The sequence below is a fragment of the Heteronotia binoei genome, chromosome 5, assembly GCF_032191835.1.
Source record: "Heteronotia binoei isolate CCM8104 ecotype False Entrance Well chromosome 5, APGP_CSIRO_Hbin_v1, whole genome shotgun sequence".
Lineage (NCBI taxonomy): Eukaryota > Metazoa > Chordata > Lepidosauria > Squamata > Gekkonidae > Heteronotia > Heteronotia binoei.
In genome coordinates this window covers 5,932,529-5,952,783 of record NC_083227.1, presented here as the reverse complement: position 1 = coordinate 5,952,783, position 20,255 = coordinate 5,932,529, and the positions used below count along the sequence as shown (strand labels likewise).

At 47.4% G+C, this 20,255-nt stretch overlaps 2 protein-coding genes across 2 annotated transcripts in view; one reads left to right on the top strand and one right to left on the bottom strand.

Annotated features, from left to right (window-relative positions):
* The window catches only part of LOC132571595 (zinc finger protein OZF-like), a 388,663-nt gene that overhangs the window by 195,938 nt on the left and 172,470 nt on the right, over positions 1-20,255 (top strand). The window lies entirely within an intron of this gene.
* Positions 1-20,255, bottom strand: part of LOC132570913 (zinc finger protein 208-like) — a gene marked incomplete at its 3' end in the record, with an annotated part of 122,372 nt that overhangs the window by 78,342 nt on the left and 23,775 nt on the right. Inside the window, 1 exon segment of the mRNA XM_060237550.1 lies at positions 17,733-18,900. Within this exon segment, the coding sequence (XP_060093533.1) occupies positions 17,733-18,900 (1,168 nt within the window).

Below are 20,255 nucleotides of genomic sequence, written 5' to 3'. Positions count from 1 at the left end.
ATTGATAACTAACTTATTTTATTATGTCTATTTTAACTAACTTATTTATTACGTCACTGATTATTTAAAATTGTTGTTGTATTGTATTGTTTTATTGAACCATGGAACTCCATGCCTGTGAGTCGCCCTGAGCCCGCCTTTGGCGGGGGAGGGCGGGATATAAGAATAAATTTATTATTATTATTATTGATAAAGATGTTGAACAAAACAGGTCCCAGGGCAGATCCTTGAGGCACTCCGCTTGTCACTCCTCTCCAAGAGGATGAGGAACCATTCACAAGCACTCTTTGGGTGCGATCCGTCAACCAGTTACAGATCCACCTAATGGTAACAGGATCCAAACCACATTTTACCATCTTGTCAACAAGGATAGTATGTGGAACTTTATCAAAAGTGTCAAGTCTCTGTAAATCTTTGGTCAAGTCTGTACTGTACTGTGGCTCTGGCAGAGAGCCTTCTGGGTAAAGCCATTCTGTATGCCAATGCTGCTAGCTAACCTCTCCCTTACCCGCCTCCTTTGTTATGTAGCCTTGCTTTGAAATGCGAATATGGGAAGCTATAATCTGTGCCTTCTCAGGCCCAAGATCAGGGGGAGGCTGAGCCAGAAGCGCTCAAGGCCAAAACCAGTCTGAGAACGAAATGGTAACATCAATGTGTGAATGTGCCCTCCATAGTGCCCCTCCCTTAGGAATCCCTCTGAAGTGTACCTTATATGATGGCATTGTACTACATGATCTTTAGTCTTTCAATCTGAATCCTTTCAAGCACTACCTTATCAATAAACTCGTAATTTTGTTTCAACAACGACTCGTTATTGAATTTGGAGACTTGACAAAAAGCATTACTGAAATCAATATAAATGATGTATACAGCATTCCCCTGATCCAGCAAGGTAGTCACTTTCTCAAAAAAAGAGATCAGGTTAGTCTGACATGACTTGTTCTTGAGAAAACCATGCTGGCTCTTAGTAATCACATCCATTCTTTCTAAATGTTCCAGGACCGACTGTTTGATGAGTTGTTCTAAAACTTTTCCAGGTGTGGACATCAAGCTGACGGGATGTTCTTATGTTCCTATTGGCCCTCCAAAAACGTTTTTGAGAGCTCTTCTGCCCTAGAAGGTAGCGTCTCCCTTTTTTCGCCTGGTTGAATAATAGGAGTGTGAGAGATGAATATTTCAATTAATGCGAAGAACTGCCTTCCCTGAACTTGTCTAATCCTTTTTGAGGGGAGCTGCTGTTAGTGGACATTGACTGCCACAGAGTAACTCTGTGCTGTATGAAAAAGTGTTTAAATCCTATCCCCTTGAACTCCCAATGCAACAAATTCACTGGGTAGTCCAACCACATCTACGCACAAAGTGTCTTTACCACAGGAAAGGGAAAGGGCATCTTGGGCACGCTCCTGGGCCTGCGCCCTCTGCCCTTGCTCCAAGGAAGCTCCATCCGCCTCAGGTCTTATCTTCAGGGATGGTCTCCACATCTGAAAAAGCAGCAAGGGAGGGGGTAAGAGATAGAATGGAAAAGAGACCAAGGGACGGATCCTGCCCCAGTCCTAGACTCTGCACCCTTCCCATCAGGAGACTTGGAGGGATCAGAAATCCCCTAGAAGAAGAGGGTGCCAAAGGAGGCTGTAAAAACTCCCGTTTGGGTGTTTTAACACTTGTACAAACATCCGGCAGGAAGCCTTTAGGATAAGGCCAGATATTGGTGCTTGAATGGAAGATACCTGAAGAGAATCCCTCTCACCTGTTCTGCCTGCCTCTTCTCCTCTGCCTGACTCAGGAGGAAACCTTCGGCCAGGGCCACCGCCTGGGAACTGGTCTCCGGCCCACATCCTCTCACCCAGCCCTGCATTTCCTGGGGCAGGAGCGTCAGGAACTGCTCCAGGATCACCAGGTCCAGGATCTGCTTCTTGGTGTGCCTCTCCGGCTTCAGCCACTGGCTGCAAAGTCCATGGAGCTGGCTGCAAACCTCTCGGGGCCCATCGGCCTCATGGTAGCGGAGCTGCCAGAAGAGTTGGCAGTTTTCATCTGAGGTCATGGTGTCTTTAGACAGGACCTCTGGCACAGCTCTTTCGCAGAATTCAGCACCACTTCCAGGTGGGATGGGATGGGGACTCTTCCTTGCTCTCTTGCCAGTCCCAGGTCCTTCTGGGTCCTGCTCTTCCATCTTCTGCCCCTTCTACTGAGTCACCTCCGTCTCTGAAAAGCTGCCTTTAATAATTTGGCTCTGAAGGGAGGCTTCTCTCTGGAGAGAAGGAGAGAGACAGGCAGTTACATGTCATAAGAAAAAATGAGGATGGCAATTCACCACCAAAACCCATAAACCTTCATATGCTTAGGTGGATCAGAACAAAAATGCTTCTTGTGCTTTTGTTGGCTTTTTAAAAATGTTATAAGCTGGGCCTCTCATTCCTTTGGCTCCGTCTGTCTTGGGGCCTTATCCCTAAAGCAAACCAGAGTCCCCAAAAGATGAGAGGGACAAGAGATGTAAAATTTCCGAAAATTTTGAAGCTCGGAAAAAAACGGAAATTTTCGGAAAAACTGAGAAAAAAAACGCAACATTAGCACTTCTTTTTTCCTTTTCCAGACTGAAAGCCATTCTGTTACTTTAGGAACATAAAATATGACTGTGGACAATTTTACTTGGCATGAAATGATCACAGCCAGCATATTACAAATATAATGTATCCAAACAATTATTACAAACAGAATTTAACTTTAAAATAATATTTATTTGTAACTGTAACAAATGGAGCAACAATCTCCTGAACTGTTTACTAGTTTACATGGAACAGACATTTCCTCTCCACAGTATTAAATAAAAATAAAAAAACCCATTCTCATAAAAAGAATTGAGGAGGGGGGAAGTGTATAGAAAGGAGTGTAGGATTAAGTTTCAATGAATGGGCGTGATCTAGGACTTGCTTGTCCTCAGTGCACAGAAATTAGAATAATCTGATACCACACATATTTTTTAGAAATGATTTGGAAAATATTTGAACCCCATGTCTTAAAATATTTTATTCGTCGTGTTAAAATAAAATGTTCCATCGTCAATTTTTCTTTCTTTCTTTTTTCTTTTTTTCAATTTTTCCAATTTTTCGGAAAAACAAAAAAGGCTTCAGGAAAAAAATGGGTGGGGGGGGACTCCCCCCCCCAATTTTTTTTCCCGTTTTTTTTCCAGGCCTTCACATCTCTAAGAGGGACTGGAGACCCCTTTACCATTGCAGGCATCTCTTCAAACGGCCTGAAGTGTTAGGTGAGAACTCTGTCCCAGCACCCATGTGAGGGGGCCCAACTCACTCTGACCGAAGGACCCTTTTCCAGAGGCCAGCCTGTTTGGGAACCAGCCTAAGCCCAGCCCTTGAACAATCTGGGGGGTACCAAGTGTGCCAGGAGATATGCCCACCCAAAGCCACACCGGTGCCCTGCTGGTTTAGGGCAACTGTAAATCTGACCCTGGCACAGACTGGGATTGCCAAAGCAGCCCCTTTAGGCCCTCAAAGTGGCCTCTGTCGTCTGCAGACTACTGGGAATTCCAGGGGGTCTCCAGCCCCTCCCTGGACATTGGCAACCACGCATCGGGGAGATGGGAAGAAGCCGTCAAAATCCCTGGAATCCTGGCTACCCAATCAGCATGAAGGAGTCATCCCACTGGATCCCATCTGGCCTCCTAACCACCAAAAGGGGAGTTTTGTGTTCTTGCTGGCATCCCCCTTAGCAAGACCTAAACCCACAAGCCCTGCTGGGACTCTGCCCTGCCGCTCTTCCCTGTTGTGGTGCCCCGGGGATGTGGGTTCTTTCCTTCTCTTGCCTGACAAAAAAATTGCTGTCCCTCCGTTTCCAATATGCTCCTTTGGAAAAACTGTTTATACGGAGATAGACAAATTATTATGTCGTATCTTTTTTAATTTGCTAAGGAGAAAGATACGATTTTTATGTGCTTATTTTAACAAGGGCATTGTTAAAACCAACACATTAGCTTGTGCTTACAACACGGTTAAGCTAAATCAGACAGCTTTGCGTTGAGATGGCTTTAAATTTTCGGCTTTACATACTTATTTGTGTTCGAGAAGAACTGTTGAGCTTTATATCGCTCGTATCAGTTTCGTAGAAATTTTCTATAACGAAAGAAGGTAAAATATATGGAGGACTTTATACTTGCAGGCAGAATGATCTGGGTTTTATTTGTAGGTAGAATTATATTTTATTTGGATTTTATTTGGAGGTAGAATTATAATTGATATATTTGTACTTTTCCCCCTGTTTTTCCCCACTCTGTTAATGCCCTTTCCCCCCTTTTATGTATCTTTGCTTTTGCTTTTCCTTTTTGTAGTTAAAATCAATAAAAATTATAAAAAACTGAAAGATGCTCTCCCTCCCCCCTACCCACCCAAACCCCAGTGCAGGAGGGAGAATCTGGCACTGTGTTCCAGCTGCCTCTGAGAAATGTACTTTTGGAGTGATGGGGCAGGGACGTGTTTGGAACAGCCGTGTTCTCTCCCTGTGTGTCCGCTTTGCAAAACACAGCCGCAGGCTCGTACTCATCCGCTCCTCAAGCCACAATCCTCCCTGTTATGTCAAACGAGAGAGCTCACGACTATGAGCAAGCCATATTGCTACTGAACACTCCACGAGAGTTTTTACTAATACAAATATTGAAAAAACAACGTTTAATTGCAGTAATAGTCACATATTAATCTAGAAATACTCTAGTCCATTTTACAAAAACGATGTGCAATGTTTTTCCTTTCTTTCTAGGACTTCCTGAAGTGTCCTGGCTCCACTGATGGACCTCCTGATGGCACCTGGGTTTTTTTGGCCACTGTGTGACACAGAGTGTTGGACTGGAGGGGCCACTGGCCTGATCCAACATGGCTTCTCTTATGTTCTTCTTATGTTCTGAAGAAGAGGGCATGCACAGAAAAGCTTCCATTCTGAATAAAACATCTTAAAGGTGGAATTGACTCCTATTTTGTTCTACTACTTCAGACCAACACAGCTGCCTATTTGGATGTATCAACTGAAGCAGCTGAACAAAGCAGGAGTGAAGTGGCACCTTTAAGACCAACCAATTTTTATTTAGAACGTCAGCTTTCGTGTGCTCTTAAGCACGCTTCATCAGACGAGGAATCCAGCACAGTGAGCAGAGCCATACAGAGCTGAGCAGAGCTATACAAAGCCATACATACATTTTCACTATATTTTATTGTATTCCTTTTTCCTATAGCAAACTAGAATGATGTTTACATGTTAAAAAGTAAATTAGATGGATAAGAACATCACTATCCCATGTATTTCTCTTTTAGCTGTATTGACACACTCAAACAGGGGCTTTGGTTGCTTATCCCATGACGTATATTGAATCCATCTCCCATTGTCATTGACAATCTCACATTTTGACATACTGCTGTTTTGTTGCTTTCGTGTGCTCCTGCTACTCAGATCAAATGTTTGCTCTGTTTGTTAATTTTACTGCATACTGCTGTTTTGTTGCTTTCCCATGCTCCTGCTACTTAGATCCAAGGTTTGCTCAATTTGTTAATTTTACTGCATACTGCTGTTTTGTTGCTTTCCAATGCTCATACTACTCAGATCAAAGGTTTGCTCAGTTTATTAATTTTACTCCACACTGCTGTTTGTTGCTTTCGCGTGCTCCTGCTACTCAGATCAAAGGTTTGCTCCATTTGTTAAGGTTACTATTCTGTCATTGTACTGTTTTGAAGAAGAAGAAGATGATGATGATGATGATATTGGATTTATATCCCACCCTCCACTCAGAAGAGTCTCAGAGCGGCTCACAATCTCCTTTGCCTTCCTTCCCCACAACAGACACCCTGTGAGGTAGATGAAGATATTGGATTTATATCCCGCCCTCCACTCCGAAGAGTCTCAGAGCGGCTCACAATCTCCTTTATCTTCCTCCCCCACAACAGACACCCTGTGAGGTGGGTGGGGCTGGAGAGGGCTCTCACAGCAGCTGCCCTTTCAAGGACAACCTCTGCCAGAGCTACGGCTGACCCAAGGCCATGCTAGCAGGTGCAAGTGGAGGAGTGGGGAATCAAACCCAGTTCTCCCAGAAAAGAGTCCGCACACTTAACCACTACACCAAACCGGCTCTCTGGTTTTTTGCATTCTAAACCACTGCCTACCAGATAATTTTACTTCACTGTCATTGGTTTCTTACATCTGTACCATGTTGCATTCTTTGGCCACTGCCTACCAGCTATGCATGGCTTTGCTCGTTGTGCTGGATTCCTCGTCCGATGAAGCGTGCTTAAGAGCACCCGGAAGCTGACGTTCTAAATAAAAATGGGTTGGTCTTCAAGGTGTCTCTTGACTCCTGCTTTGTTTGGATCTATCTTATGTTCTTAGCCCCCCCACCAGCTCAAAGCCAACCCCCCCCCCAGCAACTTTTGCAGCCTTGCTCCTCCCCCTTCCTCCCCAAAAGCATTTGCAGCTCACCCGATCCAGTCCAGTGTTGGGGGGCTGAGAGCGGAGGGGGCGGGGAAGGAACGGGGGGGGGGCACTGGGGGACCAGAATGCACCTCCCCGGCCGACCCCACCCCGCTCCCCGGCCGCCAGCTCTGCAGATCTCCCGCCCCCCCTGGTTTGCAGAAAGTGGACTTGGATTCTGGTGCAAAAATGCAGCGGGGGTGGGGGGTGGGGAGACGATGGGGGGAGGGTTTCTCCAGCAGCAGCTTGCAAAAAAATCAAGAGCTGCCCCCCCTCCCCCGCGAGGGCAGCCACAAGGGATCAGACCCCTCCCCTCCCCTCCCCTGTCTTGCCAGAATCCTCCGCTCTGCTCACCTGTCCTCCTCCTGCACAGGTGCAAAGGCCTGATCCTGCCCCCAGCAGCCGGGGAAAGGGAAGTGCTGCAGGACCCCTCCCCTTTCCCTCCCTGACCCCTGGAGGAGGCGGGGTGGACCGCCCTGGGGATTGCAAGGCCTGCTGGGAAATGTAGTCCCCTACCCCCCCCTAAAGTCCCAGGAGGGAGAAGAAGGGGAGGGTTGGGGGGAAACTTGCTTTCTTCCCTCTTCCACTGATGGTGAGCCCCTCCGTGTTTGTTTTCTTCATCAACGGTTTCTCCTTTATTGTTTCTGTACCAGTTTTCTCCTGGAGACTCAAAGTGGATGAGTCCAGAGGTGGCCAAGGGTACCTGTCCAGATGTTTTTTGCCTACAACTCCCATCAGCCGCAGCCATTGGCCATGTTGGCTGGGGCTGATGGGAGTTGTAGGCTGAAAACATCAGGAGAGCTACCCTTGGCCAACGCTGGATGAGTTCATGATGTGAGGAAGAAACGCCTTTTTCTCCGAAGGTGGGGGGGAGAGTTGGCAAGTAGCAAAACATGATAGAGGTTTACAAGATTATGCAAGGGATGGAGGAAGTAGAGAAAAGTAGTTTTCTCCCTTTCTCACAATACAAGAACTCATGGGCATTCAATGAAATTGCTGAGCAGTCACGTTAGAACGGATAAAAGGAAGTCCTTCTTCACCCAAAGGGTGATTAACATGTGGAATTCACTGCCACAGGAGGTGGCGGCGGCTACAAGCATAGCCAGCTTCAAGAGGCGGTTGGATAAACACATGGAGCAGAGGTCCATCAGTGGCTATTAGCCACAGTATAATAGTATATACATGTGTGTGTGTATGAGTGTGTATGTATGTATATGTGTGTGTGTGTATGTACACACACACATATATTGGCCACTGTGTGACACAGAGTGTTAGACTGGATGGGCCATTGGCTTGATCCAACATGGCTTCTCTTATGTTCTTATGTGACACAGAGTGTTGGCCTGGATGGGCCATTGGCCTGATCCAACATGGCTTCTCTTATGTTCTTCTGTGATACAGAGTGTTGCACTGGATGGGCCATTGGCCTGATCCAGCCTGGCTTCTCTTATGTTCTTCTGTGACACAGAGTGTTGGACTGGATGGGCCATTGGCCTGATCCAACAAGGCTTCTCTTATGTTCTTATGTGTGACACAGAGTGTTGGACAGGATGGGACATTGGCCTGATCCAACAGGGCTTCTCTTATGTTCTTATATGACACAAAGTGTTGGACTGGATGGGCCTTTGGCCTGATCCAGCCTGGCTTCTCTTATGTTTCTCTGTGACACAGAGTGTTGGACTGGATGGGCCAATGGCCTGATCCAACATGGCTTCTCTTATGTTCTTCTGTGATACAGAGTGTTGGACTGGATGGGCCATTGGCCTGATCCAGCCTGGCTTCTCTTATGTTCTTCTGTGACACAGAGTGTTGGACTGGATGGGCCAATGGCCTGATCCAACATGGCTTCTCTTATGTTCTTATGTGTGACACAGAGTGTTGGACAGGATGGGCCATTGGCCTGATCCAACAGGGCTTCTCTTATGTTCTTATGTGACACAGAGTGTTGGACTGGATGGGCCAATGGCCTGATCCAGCCTGGCTTCTCTTATGTTCTTCTGTGACACAGAGTGTTGGACTGGATGGGCCATTGGCCTGATCCAACATGGCTTCTCTTATGTTCTTCTGTGACACAGAGTGTTGGACTGGATGGGCCATTGGCCTGATCCAACAGGGCTTCTCTTATGTTCTTCTGTGACACAGAGTGTTGGACTGGATGGGCCAATGGCCTGATCCAACATGGCTTCTCTTATGTTCTTATGTGTGACACAGAGTGTTGGACAGGATGGGCCATTGGCCTGATCCAACAGGGCTTCTCTTATGTTCTTATGTGACACAGAGTGTTGGACTGGATGGGCCAATGGCCTGATCCAACATGGCTTCTCTTATGTTCTTCTGTGATACAGAGTGTTGGACTGGATGGGCCAATGGCCTGATCCAGCCTGGCTTCTCTTATGTTCTTCTGTGACACAGAGTGTTGGACTGGATGGGCCATTGGCCTGATCCAACATGGCTTCTCTTATGTTCTTATGTGACTCAGAGTGTTGGACTGGATGGGCCATTGGCCTGATCCAACATGGCTTCTCTTATGTTCTTATGTTTCTAAACCTCCTGGGTGCGTTTTCAACGGGCTGGAAAGTGGGGGGGGGGGGAGTCCCTTCAGTGCTGCTGCAAGATCTTTCTTGCCAGAGAGATGAAAGGGGGGGGGGGTTAACCTCACTCCCCCCCCCCTTCTCCAGGCAGGTTGTGAGTGACAGAAACAGGCCTCAGATGCAGTGGGAGCTCATAGGAGCGCAGCTCCTGAACCTTTCTGAGAGTCCCGCCTCTTCCTTCTGAGAGTTCCACCTCCTTGTCCATTGAATAGTAGGTGCAGCTGCATAGCAATCCCTGGAGGAGCTCCACCACCTTTTTTTTCGACAAAATGACCCCTGGACACAAATAAACGAATGATATCAGACTGAGGCTTCTTCTGTCCCCAAGCCCCGCCCTCTTCCTGGCCCAACCCCCTAATCTCCAGGAATTTCCTGACCTGGAATTGGCAACCCTAGGAGGCCTGGGCCCCATGAGCCCCCCCCCCCATGTCATGCTCATGCTACCCAGATCAAAGGTTTGCTCCATTTGTTGATTTTACTATTCCGTCATTGTACCCTTTTACATTCTAAACCACTGCCGACCAGATCATTTGACTTGGTTCTTAAATCTGTACCATGTTGCATTCTGGGCCACTGCCTACCAGCTCTGTGTGGCTCTGCTCAGCTGTGCATGGCTTTGCTCACTGTGCTGGATTCCTCCTCTGATGAAGTGTGCTTAAGAGCACACGAAAGCTGACCTTCTCAATAAAAATGGGTTGGTCTTAAAGGTGTCACTTGACTCCTGCTTTGTTCAACAGAAACCCAGCGGGGTCTGTCTCTTCAAGCTGCAGGGGATCCTCTTATGCTTTTGGTGTTGGTGGTGTTTTCAAAAAGTGAAAACCAATGCCCCCTCCTCCCCCAATATACTGCGCATTTTGCTGCAACCACAGGGCTTCTTTCAAGGTTTCTCAACAGAGGCTAGGTGGCCATCTGACAGCAATTAAGATCCTGTGAATTTGGGGTAGGTATATGTGGATTTCCTGCATTGTGAAGGGGGTTGGTCTAGATGACCCTGGAGGTCCCTTCCAACTCCATGATTCCTCGGGAGGTGGTGGGCTCTCCTTCCTTGGAGGTTTCTCAACAGAGGCTACATGGCCATCTGACAGCAATGAAGATCCTGTGGATTTAGGGGGGGGGGGTGTTTGTGAGTTTCCTGCATTGTGCAGGGGGGTGGACTAGATGACCCTACGATTCTATGATTGCATTTGACACCTCCCCCCCCCCCAAGCCCCCGAAAAGGGAAGAAAGCAAGTTTCCCCCCATCACTCCCCTTCTTCTCACTCCTGGGGCTGGAGGGTGTGTGTGTGTGTGTGTGTGTGTGTGTGGGGCAGGGAACTACATTTCCCAGCAGGCCTTTCAACCCCAGGGTGGTCAACCCCGCCTTCTCCAGGGGAGGGGGGAGGAACTGGGAGGGGGAACCGTGTCCTGCAGCGCCCCTCTCCCTCCACGTTTCCCCGGGCTGGGAGCAGGATTCGGCCTCTGCACCAGGAGGAGGAGGACAGGTGAGCGGAGCGGGGCGGGGGGGTCGGCCAGGGAGGGGCATCCTGGTCCCCGATTGCCCCCCCCCCGTTCCTTCCCTGCCCCCGACCGCTGGATTGCATCCGCTCAGCTGCAAATGGAGGGCGGTGTCCCTGGGGCAGCAGGGGGGGGAGGGGAGGGGGGCCGGGCAAGGTTGCAAAAGGCGCTCAGAAGGGGGGGGGGTTGGAAAGGACCTCCAGGGTCATCTAGTCCAACCCACTGCACAATGCAGGAAACTCACAAACACCTCCCCCTAAATCTACAGGATCTTCATCGCTGTCAGATGGCCATCTAGCCTCTGTTTCAAAACCTCCAAGGAAGGAGAGCTCACCTCCTCCCGAAGCCCACCTCCCCCTAAATCTACAGGATCTTCATCGCTGTCAGATGGCCATCTAGCCTCTGTTTCAAAACCTCCAAGGAAGGAGAGCCCACCTCAACCCGAAGCCCATCTCCCCCTAAATCTACAGGATCTTCATTGCTGTCAGATGGCCATCTAGCCTCTGTTTCAAAACCTCCAAGGAAGGAGAGCCCACCTCCTCCCGAAGAATCATAGAATTGGAAGAAACCTCCAGGGTCATCTAGTCCAAGCCCCTTCACAATGCAGGAAACCTACCCCAAATTCACAGGATCTTCATCGCTGTCAGATGGCCACCTAGCCTCTGATTTAAAAACTCCAAGGAAGGAGAGCCCACCTCCTCCCAAGGAGGAAGCCTGTTCCACTAAGGAACCGCTCTAACAATCAGGAACTTCTTCCTAATGTTGAGCTGGAAACTCTTTTGATTTAATTTCAACCTATTGATTCTGGTGCTACCTTCCTGGGCCACAGAAAACAATTCCACACCATCCTCTATAGGACAGCCCTTCAAGTCCTTGAAGATGGTGATCCTCTCACCTCTCAGCCGCCTCCTCTCCAGGCTAAACATCTCCAGCTCCTTCAGTCTTTCCTCATAGGACTTGGTCTCCAGACCCCTCACCATCTTCATCGCCATCTTTTTGCAAGGGGGTGGGGAGGCAAAGCGTGGGGAGGGGGCGGGGAGGAGACCAGCTTCGGGCTCCCTTTTTCTGAGCTGGGGTGGAGGGGGCAGCACAGGATCCTCTGGGGGCAGAGTTACTTCCGAGCAGCCCCATTGAGCTGCATGGGGGGAAGCCTTGCAGCATCTGGATTCTGGGAAGACCTTTCGGGGGTGGGATGGGAAATCATCCTTCTCAATGAGGGTTGCAACTCCCGGGAACGTGCTGGACATTTGGGAGGGTGGGATTCTGACAAGAAGAAGATGATATTGGATTTATATCCTGTCCTTCTCTTTGAATCTCAGAACGGCTCACAATCTCCTTTCCCTTCCTCCCTCACAACAGACACCCTGTGAGGTGGGTGGGGCTGAGAGGTGGGTGGGGAGGGATGGTGGCTCAGTGGTAGAGCATCTGCTTGGAAAGTAGAAGGTCCCAGGTTCAATCCCCGGCATCTCCAAAAAAGGGTCCAGGCAAATAGGTGTGAAAAACCTCAGCTTGAAGCTGCTGCCAGTCTGAGAAGACAATACTGACTTTGATGGACTAAGGGTCTGATTCAGTATAAGGCAGCTTCATATGTTCACATGAGAGGGCTCTCACAGCAGCTGCCCTTTCAAGGACAACCTCTGCCAGAGCTATGGCTGACCTAAGGCCATGCTAGCAGCTGCATGTGAAGAAGTGGGGAATCAAACCCGGTTCTCCCAGATAAGAGAGGTACGGCTGACCCAAGGCCATTCCAGCGGGTGCAAGTGGAGGAGTGGGGAATCAAACCCGGATCTCCTAGACAAGAGTCCGCACAACTACACCAAACTGGTTCTCTGACAAGGACCCATTTGAGGCCAGGGAGGGACCTCAGATGAGGAAGGGGGCACAGAGTCCTCCCCCCCCCCCCATACAGCCATTTTCTCCCCGGAGACCTTGTGGTTTCAGGTCTTGCTAAAGGGGAAGCCAGCAAGAACCCAAAACTCGCCTTTTGATGGTTAGGAGACCAGGTGGGGTGAAATGAGATGGCTCCTTCGTGCCGGTTGGGTGGCCAGAATGCCAGGAATTTTGACTGCTTCTTCCCATCTCCCTGATTTGGGGTTGCCAATGTCCAGGGAGGGGCTGGAGATTGCCTAGAATTCCAAGTGGTCTCCAGACGACGGAGGCCGCTTTGAGGGCCTAAAGGGGCTGCTTTGGCAATCCCAGTCTGTGCCAGGGTCAGATTTACAGTTGCCCTAAACCAGCAAGGCACCGGTGCGACTTTGGTTGGGCATATCTCCTGGCACACTTGGTAGCCCCCCAGATAGTTCAAGGGCTGGGCTTAGGCTGGTTCCCATACAGGCTGGACTCTGGGAAAGAACTTCCTGACCATTAGTGGGACAGGCTTCCTCCTCGGGAGGTGGTGGGCTCTCCTTCCTTGGAGGTTTCTCAACAGAGGCTAGATGGCCATCTGACAGCAATGAAGATCCTGTGAATTTAGGCAGAGGTGTTTGTGAGTTTCCTGCATTGTGCAGAGGGTTGGACTAGATGACCCTAGGGGTCCCTTCCAACTCTATGATTCTTTGAGAGGTGGTGGGCTCTCCTTCCATGGAGGTTTCTCAACAGAGGCTGGATGGCCATCTGACAGCAATGAAGATCCTGTGAATTTAGGGGGAGGTGTTTGTGAGTTTCCTGCATTGTGCAGGGGGTTGGACTAGATGACCCTGGAGGTGCCTTCCAACTCTATTATTCTAAGGGTCCTTCTGCCAGGGTGAGTTGGGTCCCCCCCCCTTCATGGGTGCTGGGACAGAGTTCTCACCTAACACTTCCGGCCTTTTGAAGAGATGCCTGAGATAGTAAAGGGGTCACCAGTCCCTCTGGTGGTTCTGGTTTCCCACAGGAATTAGGCCCCAGGACAGACGGAGCCAAAGGAATGAGAGGCTCAGCTTGTAACATCTCTAAAAAGCCAACAGAGACTCTTAACTTCCCCCCAAAACACAAGGTGGCGCATCTAAAATCCCTTGGCATGTGATACAGCAGAATAATATTAAACCCGATCTACAAACCACAAGGAACTCTTTCGTTCTGATCGGCCAGGGCAATTCTCAGGTGTCCCCTGAGCGTATGGGATTTTGGGTGGTGTATCTCCAGTCTCCATTTTCCTTGTGACTTGTTCCTGTCTGTGTCTCTCCTTTTCCCCAGAGAGAAGCCTCTCTTCAGAGACAAGTGAACGAAGGCATCTTTCCACAGATGGAAGTGACTCCACAGACGGAGCAGGAGATGGAAGAGCAGGATCTAGAAAGACCTGGGACTGGCAAGAGAGCAAGGAAAAGCTCCTTTCTCCTCCAAGCTGGGAGTGGGGTTGAATTCCGGGAAAGGGCTGGGCCAGAGACCCTGGCTAAGGACACCATGACCTCAGATGCGCGCAGCCGACGCTTCCGGCAGTTCCGCTACCATGAGGCCGATGGGCCCCGAGAGGTTTGCAGCCAGCTCCATGGACTTTGCAGCCATTTCTTGAATTTGACGTGGCAACCCTAGCAGTGGGGCAAAACCCAGCTGGTGATTCCAAGGTGGGGCTGGCTGCCAGAGGCCACTGTGAAGGTATGGTGACCCCCCCCCATAATGCACTTCCCCCCCTTAGACCTGGATTTCCCCCTTGGAAAGGTTGTTCCCTTCTGAGAAGGACCCTCCCCAGGGGTTTTCCTCTTTGTCTTTGAAAGGCTTCCTGTCCTGCCCTGTCCCAGAGATCTCATTTAGCCCACCCTGGGACCCGAGGGGAGAATCAGGAGCACTCAAATGCTGGGTGGGAAAAGCCAGGGTGGAAGACCTCCCTCTTGGGAGCTTCCCAGAGGCAAAACCAGAACAAAGTCCTGGAGAGGTGACCGTCAAGCAGAGGCCAGAAGACAACCGAGAGATCCCCTAGAATGGTCCAGGAAAAGGAAAGGAAAGGTGCCCCGTGCAAGCACCAGTCGCTTCCGACTCTGGGGTGACGTTGCTTTCACAACGTTTTCACAGCAGGCTTTTGACGGGGTGGTTTGCCATTGCCTTCCCCAATCTTTTACGCTTCCCCCCCAGCAAGCTGGGGACTCCTTTGACCGACCTCGGAAAGATGGAAAGCTGAATCGACCTGGAGCCGGCTACCTGAACCAGCTTTCGCTGGGATTGAACTCAGGTCGTGAGCAGAGAGTTCAGACCACAGTCCTCTTATGCCAAGTACTGCACAATCGTCATCAATGATAGCCTCTAGGATTACTGAATCACAGAAAGCTTTATTCGCTTAACAGAAATATAACAGGCAAGACTAAATCTTGGCAGAACTAGGGATACAGATATATTGGTTGACTCTGCCTGTGAATTATTTGAGCAAAAAGCACCTTTTCCCCACCAATGAAACATTCCCCTTCCCCACCCCTGACCCCATCTACAGTTCTCTAAATCTCTATATTCCCAAAGTCCAGTCCTCTCTTTTCAATGAATCTCACCAAAAGATTCCGGCAACAATTCTTGTTTTTTTACATATCTGGCAGTGATTATCACAGGCAATGCTTGTGATCATTAATTACTAATCGCAACGTACGGTCCAGTGGGCTACGAATGTAGGTCGTAATATTAAGTTAGACGAATGGGAGATGCTATGGAAATCTAATATTAAATTAACTTAAGTCAATAGCTTTTAAGGAAAACTTGTACAAGATGTTTTATAGATGGTATGTAACTCCCCAGAAACTTTCTGAGATGTATGTTAATATGTTTAGTAAGTGTTGGAAGTGCACAAAACATGTTGGGTCATTTTACCATATGTGGTGGACCTGTGAGATGACAAAAGACTATTGGAAGATGGTGCATGAATTTGAAGATGCAGATTCAATTCAAACCAGAACTAATTTTATTGAATACATATCCTAGTGATTATACAAGACACTTAATGGCACATATTAATACAGCAGCTAGGATTTTACTTGCACAGAAATGGAAACTTCAGGAAATTCCTACAAGATTGGAGCTGATGGGGAAAATACTGGAAACAGCAGAGATGGACTATTTATCTCAGTTACTTGCCGGGAAATCCAAGGAAGAAGCAAGAAAATATTGGGAGAAGTTACATGTGTGGTTAGATACTTAAGATCTACTGGTGTGAACTTTTATTTCTATTTTCTACTATATATATTAGAAATACAATACAAAGCAGATAGTTTAAACGAAGACTTACAATCCTTATAATATTTTAGATAGATTAGGAAGATACAATGTTAAGCGTGTAACAATATTGTAAAAATATTTTATTTTAATGACGTATTGACGTGCAGAATGGACTATGTTCATAGTGCTTTTCTATTTCCACTTCCCCCTTTTTCTTTCTGGAAATCTAATAAAACTTATTATTATTAATCACAACGTTCGTATTTCAAAGTCTTACTAAAAGTTCCTGGACCCTAGACAAAGTTCCTTAGCCCAACGATCAAGATTGTACCGGAGAAGATCCGTCTCACCTGCATCCAGCTGTTAATTCTGGCAATGTGAAAGGTCTTCCTGAAACAGCACTTCTTTCCTGTGTTCCTGTCTCAGCACAGAGACAAATGTTTCAACCTCTTGAAGCAGAGAAGGCCTAGAGTGAGGCCTCACAATGAAAAGTTAAAACAAATTTAGGCCATTTAAACGTATAACACTCCCTTGTGCGGAATCCTCTCTGCTAAAGGAGACAGATCTTGGATCTACTTCAGCTGGCAGAGTTTGCAGATCTACTTCACCTTTGCTTTCTCCCTTGTGGGATCTCCCTGAGGGCTTCAGACACAGATAAAGCTCCTTCTGTAGTCTGGCCAACTGTAACGTTTCCTCTTGGCTGGGATAAGATTTCCCACAAATTAAAGTTTTATACAAGAAGTTATATCATTTTGATGCTTTATGTGGTATGTGCGTGTGTTTTTCTTGTGACTTTTCCTGGGCTAAGGGGTTACATGGTTTCTCCTTCCGTCAATTCCTAGCTCTTTTCAAAAAGTGCTACTCCAACTTCATCCCTTTGCACACTCTAAGGACTCCTATTGTTGTCCTATTGTAATACCATAGACCTTTATTGGCATTAATACAAGAATACAGTATACTTTAAAACCAACAGTGACACTATAGAATATAATAAAACCTTTAAAAACCAACAAAAGTTAAATGACATAAAATAGCAGTAGGCTATGCATGAGTAAAAGCCTCTCTGATTTGGATTGCAACCTGTAAAAAGCAAGCAACGTGAGTGGTGACAAAGTTGTGTTTCCTGTGGAGTAAAAAACGAACCTTGGCATTGTCAGAATGGTCTTGATGGTCAGAAAGCAGTGCATCTAGATATCTTGCACGTGGACTGCTATAAAAAGGGCAGTCCAAAAGAACATGAGGGACAGTTTCGATGACTCCTTGACTACAAGGGCATCGTCTAAGATTGCGGGGGATTCTGTGGTATCTTCCGAAAAGGATGGCCGATGGTAATGCATTAAATCTAGCCAGCATGAATGCTCTTCTTTGGTGAGGATCAGTTAAAAGGAGGAAATAGGGAGCTAAAAGCCCAGGAATCTGGGATAAACCCAGATAGCTTAGGGAGCAAGTTTTCCAAGCTGCCTCGGTAAGACGTTGCAACTGGATATCTAGTAGTCTACGTTTGATGGATTGAAATACCTCAGAAGCAGAGGATAGATAAAATGCATCCAAGGAAATTCCTATGGATATGATTTTCTTTTGGATCAGGGTCAACCATTTGGATGCATGATGGTCCATCAGCATCAAAAAGGTGAAAGAATTCTGATCAGAATTAAATAAAAGGCGCAGCCAAAACTTAAAGGTCAAAAGCATTCAAAAGGTTTCTCTCCTGTGTGGGTTCTCTGGTGCCGTTGAAGAGTGCCACTCTGACTTAATATCTTTCCACACTCTGAGCATGCAAAAGTTTTCTCCCCTGTGTGGGTTCAATGATGATGTTAAAGAGTGCCACTCTGACTGAATCTCTTTCCATACTCTGAGCATCATTCGTTCAATTTTGATACGGTCGACGACCAGCACAAATCAGAAAGAGTTTACAAAAGCTAAAAAACAAAGCTAAAATATTTTCAAAATAATCAAATATTGCGTAAGATAACAGTAGGAAATAAGGTATATAAAATAGCAATAAAAATTTGGCTTTGGAACATAATGTAACAATGTGAATTTTACATGCAATTAAAAAGAACCTTGCACAAGGACCTGTAATCCCTCTGAGCATTCAAAAGGTGTCTTCCCTGTGTGGGTTCTCTGATGCTGTTGAAGATTGCTACGGTGACTGAATCGCTTTCCACACTCTCCACATTCAAAAGGTTTCTCCCCTGTGTGGGTTCTCTGATGCTCTTGAAGATTGCCATTCCTGCTGAATCTCTTTCCACACTCTGAGCATTCAAAAGGTTTCTCCCCTGTGTGAGTTCTCTGGTGCTGCAGAAGATGGGAACTGAGACTGAATCTCTTTCCACATTCTGAGCATTCAAAAGGTTTCTCCCCTGTGTGGGTTCTCTGATGCCGTTTAAGACCTCTCCTGTCACTGAATCTCTTTCCACACTCTGAGCATTCAAAAGGTGTCTTCCCTGTGTGGGTTCTCTGATGCTGTTGAAGATTGCTACGGTGACTGAATCGCTTTCCACACTCTCCACATTCAAAAGGTTTCTCCCCTGTGTGAGTTCTCTGATGCAGTTGAAGACTGCTACTCAGAGTGAATCTCTTTCCACACTCGAAGCATTCAAAAGGCTTCTCCCCTGTGTGAGTTCTCTGATGCATTTTAAGTTTGCTACACTGACTGAATCTCTTTCCACACTCTCTGCATTCAAAAGATTTCTCCCCTGTGTGAATTCTCAGGTGCAGTTGAAGACATCTCCTGTAACTGAATCTCTTTCCACACTCTGAGCATTCAAAAGGTTTCTCTCCTGTGTGGGTTCCCTGGTGCGGTTGAAGACATCTCCTGTCACTGAATCTCTTTCCACACTCTGAGCATTCAAAAGGTTTCTCTCCTGTGTGGGTTCTCTGATGCAGTTGAAGGCTGCCACTGCGACTGAATCTCTTTCCACATTGTGAGCATGCAAAAGGTTTCTCCCCTGTGTGGGTTGTCTGATGGCGTTTAAGAGTGCCACTCTCTCTGAATCTCTTTCCACACTCTGAGCATTCAAAAGCTTTCTCCCCTGTGTGAGTTCTCTGGTGCCGCTGAAGTTGGGAACTGTGACTGAATCTCTTTCCACACTCTGAGCATTCAAAAGGTTTCTCTCCTGTGTGGGTTCTCTGATGCAGTTGAAGGCTGCCACTGCGACTGAATCTCTTTCCACATTCTGAGCATTCAAAAGGTTTCTCCCCTGTGTGAGTTCTCTGGTGCCGCTGAAGTTGGGAACTGTGACTGAATCTCTTTCCACACTCTGAGCATGCAACAAATTCCTTTCCTCTTTGTATTCTTTGGTTCACAAGAATCTGTGGTTTATATCTGAAGTGAATGTATTCACTCATCTCCGTTATATTGGGGAAATGTACATTACGCTTTCTTCCATTTCTCTTCTCAACCAAACGGCTATCTTTCTTTCTCTTGGGTCTGCCTTGATTCCTGACATTTCCTTTCAAGTCTTTATTAATAACTTTATCTGGCAAATGTGGATGAAGTTCTTCACCCTCTTCGTTTGTCTGATCAACCTTTGCTGGAACAAAATGAGACACAGCATTAGAACCTGGATGAGCAGGTAAGGGCTGTAACCAGGAGGTGCTGCCAAACTTATGGGAGCAGCCCAACAGGCAGTGGGGTCCCCATTTCCTGAGCTGAACGGGAAGTTCCTTCTCAGAAACAGGCCAAGTGAAGACACTCTCTGCAAAGACCAGAGAACTTGCCCGGGGGCTTGTCTAACTGCATAAGGTTACAACACAGGCATCCTCCAGGCAAACCCCTGTCTTTCCCCCGCACCCAGCAATGGAATGGGTAAAACAATAGGTTCATAGGTAAAGTATTGCTTATGCCTTCTATCTCTGGCTAGCAACTAATGGCTAATCTTTCCAACGTTCCTGCTCCAACTTAGCACCTTTTGTGTTACCTCTACGCTTATTAGGGTTGCTAGGGCCAATTTAAGAAATATCTGGGGACTTTGGGGGTGGAGCCAGGAGACGTTGGGGTGGAGCCAGAAGCAAGGGTGTGATGAGCATAACTGAACTCCAAAGGGAGTTCTGGCTATTCACATTTAAAGGGAGTGCACACCTTTTAAATGCCTTTCCCCCATTGGAAATAATGAAGGATAGGGGCAGCTTCTTTTATAGCTCACAGAATTGGACCCCCTGGTCCAATCTTTTTGAAACTTGGAAGGTGTTTTCAGGAGAGGTATCGGATACTATGCTGCACGTTTGGTGCTTCTACTCAAAAAACAGCTCCTGCAGAGCCCCGGATACCCGTTCATCAATTCTCCATTATACGCAATGGGAATTGGTCTCCATAGGGAACAATGGAGTGCCCAGCAGACATTTCTCCTCCACCTCCTTTTGGATGACCCTGAAGCATGGAGGGGGTCTCCAAACTGGGGGATCCCCTGCCCCCACCTGGGGATTGAATAAACACACAACCACGAATGATTGTAGTGCCCAACAATTACTAAGACTATATTGCAATACAATAATGTAATAACGGTGAAATTACACAAATACATAGACACACACACACACACACACACACACACACACACATATATATATACTGTGGCTAACAGCCACTGATGAACC